General features: G+C 57.1%; 1 protein-coding gene across 1 annotated transcript; it reads left to right on the forward strand.

Moving 5' to 3' along the window:
• Positions 1–1,976: 1,976 nt before the first annotated feature.
• EVX2 (even-skipped homeobox 2) lies at positions 1,977–5,753 on the forward strand. Its single transcript, XM_036255073.1, has 3 exons — positions 1,977–2,589; positions 3,505–3,770; positions 5,037–5,753. Exons 1-3 carry the CDS (start codon positions 2,163–2,165, stop codon positions 5,751–5,753), a joined length of 1,410 nt encoding a protein of 469 aa, XP_036110966.1. The 5' UTR covers positions 1,977–2,162.
• The last annotated feature ends 341 nt before the right edge of the window (positions 5,754–6,094 follow it).

Genomic DNA, 6,094 nt, shown 5'->3' on the forward strand with positions numbered 1-6,094 from the left:
CCTCCCCAGCCACGGCGTGCCTATCCAGCTTCCCATTTCTCACCTTGGGGGAGAACTCCATTTATTACCTTAAAGAGGTGGAATTGATTTTCTAAGCAAAATTCGCGTTGTTGAAATAAGTTGGCGCCGAGGGGAAAAGGAGAGAAACTTTTGGCATTGACTACATATATAAATGTATATAAATATACTTCACACCTCGCCTCCCCTCACATTCCTGACGCGCCCCCAACGGGTCCAAGGTTAAAAGGAAAGCGCCAACAGAGAGATGGACAAATAGATCCCGGATTTGCCCCTAACACACCCCGATGTGCTGGGTGTGGCAGCAGGGAGGAAAGGGGGGGCAGAGTTGGGGTATGGGTTGGTGCTGAGGCGGGGATGCAGGACCCGCGCCCAGCGCCCAGACTGCCAGGGTCTCTCGGCTGCTTTGGAAGCTTTTGCAGGCCGACCTCAGTGTCCCGTCCCTATGCTCTCTTGTTCCCGCTTGTGGCGGTGGATCTCTCTCCTTTGGGGCTGCTGGCGGGTGGACCGGCACAGTGCATTTGGGGTCTGGGCAGGGTGGGGCGCAAGCGCGGGAGGAGACGTGCGACGGCCTTGAGTAAAGATTGATCTTCGTTAAAATGGTTGCCACCAGCGTCATTATGACCATCAAAGTTATCGCCAAGAGGCTCAGCCGCCAAGGTCAGGCCGTGAGGAGCAGCAGCGAGGCTGGTCCGCGACTCTCCACGCCGGGAGTCAGCGAGGGGAATACCCAGGGCTACAGGTAAGGGGCTGGCGTGGGGGAAGGGAGGAAAGAGGAAAGAAAAGCTGAGTGGGGAAGAGGGCAGAGGAATGATAGAGGGAAAGGCTCTCTTCTTTCCCCCATTTGACCTCGAAATCCGGCAACTTGGCCACAAACAATTTGATTTGAGGAGGGAGGGGGAAAGCTGGCAACGTAAAAAGTGGATTTGGGGCGGCCCATATGGCGCTGTAAATCGCGACTGCGTTTAAAGTTAGCTGTCGAATTCTGCTATGAAATCGTCCAGCAGAGTTCATTTCCCCCAGGGAAAATCCGTAGGCGAGAAGCCTATCCATCAACAAGATTATAAAAATAAAAAGCCCGGGACTTCAAGTTCAGAACTCACTCTGCAAACGGTGTTAAAAAATCAGAGAGGACCTAATGATTTCCGTTTGGAGGCGCGGGCCGAACGCACCTCCCCAGCCACGTAGCACTAAACTGCTTTCAAAAGTCTACAAGATTTTCTCTCCCCCCGCCCCCCTTTCTCCTGGGTGGGAGAAGAGCAGACAGGCTGAGGCGAAGTGGGGGAGACAGAGAAGTCGGTGTCTTATTTGTTAAATAAAAATACATATGTGGTTCTGAAATTCAAAAGATAAGTAATTCAGACAGGAGCGCAAGGTCTTCGTCCTTACGCAACTCTTCCTACATCCTCCCCCTTGTCCACCCCTCACCCCCCTCCCAATTGTAAATGTTAAAAAAAAAAAAAGAAAGAAAGAAAGAAAGAAGGAAAGAAAGAAAGAAAAGCTTCCCGAGGATCTACTCTGGAAAAATCAAAGCATTATCTATTACTTAACACGTATCTGTGTCCGAGGAAAAATGAGGAAGGCGCTGCATGATTAGGACCTAAGGGGCAACCCAGCAAACTGAGAACGTAATGATGCCCCTAAATGAAGGGGGAAATGTGCCGCGGAGCGCTCTATTAATCAGACTGTCAATTTCACCCCCGAGGCCAAACCCCCGGGCGAGCAGAACCGGCTTTGAGCGGGCAAAGGACCGGAGCCTTCCTCCTCACTTCTTGTCTTTTCAAGCCTCCTACCTGGATCTATTTGTCTGCTCCGAAGCCGCCTTCATTACCCACTGACAGGAGCGTGTATTTATTTGCTTATAAACCTGTTACAATAAATGATTATTCGAACGGCGTCATTCGTACCTTAATGACGAGGGAGCGCTACTTTTTGATGAATGACATCTTGGGCTCGGAAGGATGTATGGGTCATTTTGACCAGTCATTCCCTCGCTCTGGCATTCCACAAATTTTCCGCCTCCCTCCAAAAGAGATAATAATATTTAGAGGCACTCGCTGGGGCTGAATGAGAATTAGCCCTAGGCGCAGCCCATCATTAGGACGGGACAGCCGGACCACTGTGATATTTTTTAGAAAGCTGAGATGATGGAAAGAATAAGAAAAGAGATGATTCTGATGGAGAGAGGGCTGCACAGCCCCACGGCCGGCAAGAGATTCTCCAATTTGAACGACTCAGCTGGCAATGCTGTACTCGAGGCCCTGGAAAATTCGCAGCACCCGGCTCGCCTCAGCCCGCGCCTGCCATCCGCCCCCCTGCACAGCGCTCTGGGAGACCTGCCTGCCAAGGGCAAATTCGAAATAGACACTTTGTTCAACCTTCAGCACCCGGGCAGCGAAAGCACCGTCTCCTCCGAAATCGCATCTGCCGCGGAGGGCCGCAAAAAGCCGAGCCATTATTCAGAGGCGGCCGCCGAGGCGGATATGAGCAGCGACGTGGAGGTGGGCTGCTCGGCGCTGCGCTCCCCCGGCGGCCTCAGCGCCGCGCCGCTTAAGGAAAACAATGGCAAAGGTAACTGAGCCTCCCGCGCCGCGCTCTCCAGTCCCATCCTCCCTGTTCCTCCCGGGCCGCTGCCTGCTCTTCCTGGTGATTAGCCCCTTTCCCACCCCCTGCCGCTAGCTGCAGAGAGCGGGCTCAAGCGGGGGCGGGACGCCTGCGGGGAACCATGCTCTCAGGCTCTAATCCTTGTCTCTCAAAGAAGCTCAGGCCTGGGGCTGCAGGCCCCCCTGACAGTTTGCCCTGGCTCCTCAGTCCGAAAGAAATGTTTCTGCGCGCGGCTCTAAAAGCCGGTGCGAGCCGACCGACCCCAAGCCTGCCGCTGAGTCGCGCTAGGGAAAGAGTTTCCTGAGCAGCTGCTCTGGTCTCCTCTGCCTCTGAGCTCCCAAGGCCGAGTGGAAGGGTCCTTCTGAGTAAGTCGGGGGAGTCTCGGCAGGAGCCTCTGGGAGACCCGCTTGGATCAGCGGGAGAAAAAGAGTTGAAAAGTAAGGTCCACCCCCCCCCCCCCCCAATGGTTCCGGTTTGAGCGGCTGCTGGCTCTCGAATCTTAACATTTTAAACAAACCCAAAAGACTGTCAAAGGATGAGAGAGGCCATACAGAAAAATGCCTGGTGGTCTCCAGATCATGGCAAATCCAGAGCTTCCCAAACTGCCCCTAGATGTGGCATTTTCTCTTGGCCAATTTTCCCACTGAGTTGAAATTTTCCAATTATTAAAAAAAAAAACCTAATTGAGTTATTATTTGGTTATGAAGTGCTCTCCAAACTTTATTGATTCCATTAACGGCAGCAATTTGTAAGCATGACAGACCCCATCAATTCAGGCAGCGCCTCTCCTTCCTTTCCCGGCTTCCCTCATCCGCGCGCAGCCCCAGCGCGGGGATCTCGGCCCTACAGTGACTCATGCGCTGTCGGCCGTTTGTTTGCCAGGGTACGCGGAAAGCGGTTCGGCCGCGGGCACCACGACGTCTGCGTCGGGCACGGGCCTCAGCAGCCTGCATGGAGGCGGCGGCGGTGGGGGCGCGGCGCTGGGCGGCTCCGGCTCTGGTGCAGATCAGGTGCGGCGCTACCGCACGGCGTTCACCCGCGAACAGATCGCGCGCCTGGAGAAGGAGTTCTACCGGGAGAACTATGTATCGCGGCCCCGCCGGTGTGAGCTGGCCGCTGCGCTCAACCTGCCCGAAACCACCATCAAGGTATCGATTCCAGAGCGCGCCTGTTCTAGCCTCCCTGGGGGTGTCTGGGTTGATTTCTGTTTCTCCTTTCTGGGTGGCTAGATTTAGCTCGGACCAGAAAACCCGCGCGAGAGAGTCACGAAAGGAATTGGCATGTTTCTCAGCTGCCGAATCCGAAGGGTTGGTCGGCCTGGCTGACCTGAGAAGGCCCGGAATGGCGGAGCCCATGCCGCAAATGTTCGCCCATGTCCAGGTGCCCCTAGCCCATGTCCATGGCTCCCCTTTCCCCTTGGCAGCAGAGCCGGCTTGTCTTTGTTCCTCTGGTACGAACCAGACGTGGAACTTTTCATTTGCTCTTGATCTTGGAGATTAATTTTCTACAGAAATCGTTACAACACGAATAAAAGGATACTGTATTTTAAAAATCGATTGGGTTAAGAAAGTAGTTTCCTAAACATTTTTCTCCGGGGCAACGGGAAAAGGGCAACCTCCTGGAGACAATACAATGAAATTGTCCTTATTTATATATTTTAGGTGGTTAATTTTATTATATGGCCAGGAGAGATAGACGGGAGGTTGGGCGACTTTGTGACTACTTCACGGAGGATCCGACACTCTAGAAAAAGAAAACAGGAAACACCACGGGACAGGGGAGGGGTTTGGAGATCTCCCTTCGTTTCCTCGGACTCTCTTTTATTTAGAGAATGATGTCTTCATTAGATATCGGGTTGGGAGGGGTAGGAAAGTCCCTTTCCCAGTTTAAGAGGATGCTATTCCCGCCACTCATTTGAGGCAAGTGGTTCCAACGAAACCATCCCTTCAATATCAAAATTGGACCCGTGACCCTCCGGGCAGGTTCTTGCAGCTCAGAGAACTCAACACCTCGCGCAGAGACCGTTGACAAAAGCTGCCACAGCAGCCTCTCTTCAAAGGAGGCCTAGAATCGCCTTTCAGGTTCTGGGATTGAGAGACTGGTACCGGTGGGTGGTGGGAAGGAGAGGAAAGGTTGGGTCGGGACGAGAAAACGCATCAAAAAGTAAGGGAGCAGAAGCCCGAGGGGCCGCAGCAGTAGGACACAGGGTAGAAAAATCTTTATTGAGCAGGGTATGCCCAGCGGCCCACACTGCCGCCAGCTCTGTCCCAGCTGGGACGGCAGAGGGGACTGGGAGCTGGGTCCTGTCTGAGGGGAATAGGCCAGGTCACTCAGAGGTCCCAGAGGGGCGGGGAGACCCGGGGCGCGGGCTGGGGCGCTCCCTAACTCGGGCCGCGGTGCGGCTCTCCCCGCAGGTGTGGTTCCAGAACCGACGCATGAAGGATAAGCGGCAGCGCCTGGCCATGTCGTGGCCGCACCCAGCCGACCCCAGTTTCTACACCTACATGATGACGCACGCGGCCGCCACCGGAAGCCTGCCCTACCCCTTCCACTCGCACGTGCCGCTGCACTACTACCCGCACGTGGGCGTCACGGCTGCTGCAGCTGCCGCGGCGGCCTCCGGAGCAGCGGCCGCGGCCTCATCGCCCTTTGCCACTTCCATCCGCCCGCTGGACACCTTCCGCGCCCTCTCGCACCCCTACTCGCGGCCGGAGCTACTCTGCAGCTTCCGTCACCCGGGCCTCTACCAGACGCCCGCGGCCGCCGCAGGGCTCAACAGCGCGGCCTCGGCGGCCGCGGCTGCAGCAGCTGCGGCGGCCGCGGCGTCCTCGGCCGCGGCGGCTGGGGCGCCCCCCAGCGGCGGCTCCGCGCCCTGCTCGTGCCTCAGTTGCCACAGCAGTCAATCCGCCGCAGCGGCCGCCGCAGCGGCCGCCGCAGCCCTGGGCTCTCGTGGGGGCGGCGGGGGCGGGGGCGGCGGCGGCGGCGCGGGGGCCGCTGGGGGCTCGGACTTTGGCTGCAGCGCCGCAGCGCCGCGATCGGAGAGTGGCTTCTTGCCCTACTCGGCCGCAGTGCTTAGCAAGACAGCCGTGAGCCCGCCAGACCAGAGGGACGAGGCGCCACTCACCAGATAACTACGTTGCCGCCGCCAGGGGGCCGTGCCCGCTGTTCTGAGTGTGCCCGGGAGTCCCCTCAGTGTCCCCCGCGCCCGGTGGACGCCCACGTGCCCTCTGCGCGCTGCCCGCTGCTAAAGCTGCCGGCAGGGGGCGCCCGGGCGCGGGAGGCCAAAGGGAACCTGCCGAAATTGGGGGGTAAGAGCGGGCGCGAAAGCCCGGCGGGCATCTCCCCCAAATTATTTCTATTTTTGTATTTGCTACCCAGCCGCTTTCCCTTCTCTAAGTATATTTTCCGCTGCCCAGGACCCGCTTCCCGCCTCTGTCCCGAGCTCTTGGTCTCCCCGAAGACAATCTCCTCG

The sequence above is a fragment of the Molossus molossus genome, unplaced genomic scaffold (genome assembly GCF_014108415.1).
Source record: "Molossus molossus isolate mMolMol1 unplaced genomic scaffold, mMolMol1.p scaffold_m16_p_11, whole genome shotgun sequence".
In the NCBI taxonomy this organism is placed as follows: Eukaryota; Metazoa; Chordata; class Mammalia; order Chiroptera; family Molossidae; genus Molossus; species Molossus molossus.

What these genes read in the sequence shown, in the direction of transcription:
- EVX2 (XM_036255073.1), top strand. Translation starts at nt 2,163, where the DNA reads ATGATGGAAAGAATAAGAAAAGAGATGATTCTGATGGAGAGAGGGCTG. An exon ending in TAAGGAAAACAATGGCAAAG is followed by an intron (nt 2,590 to 3,504) that starts GTAACTGAGCCT and finishes TTTGTTTGCCAG; the next exon opens with GGTACGCGGAAAGCGGTTCG. An exon ending in TGCCCGAAACCACCATCAAG is followed by an intron (nt 3,771 to 5,036) that starts GTATCGATTCCA and finishes CTCTCCCCGCAG; the next exon opens with GTGTGGTTCCAGAACCGACG.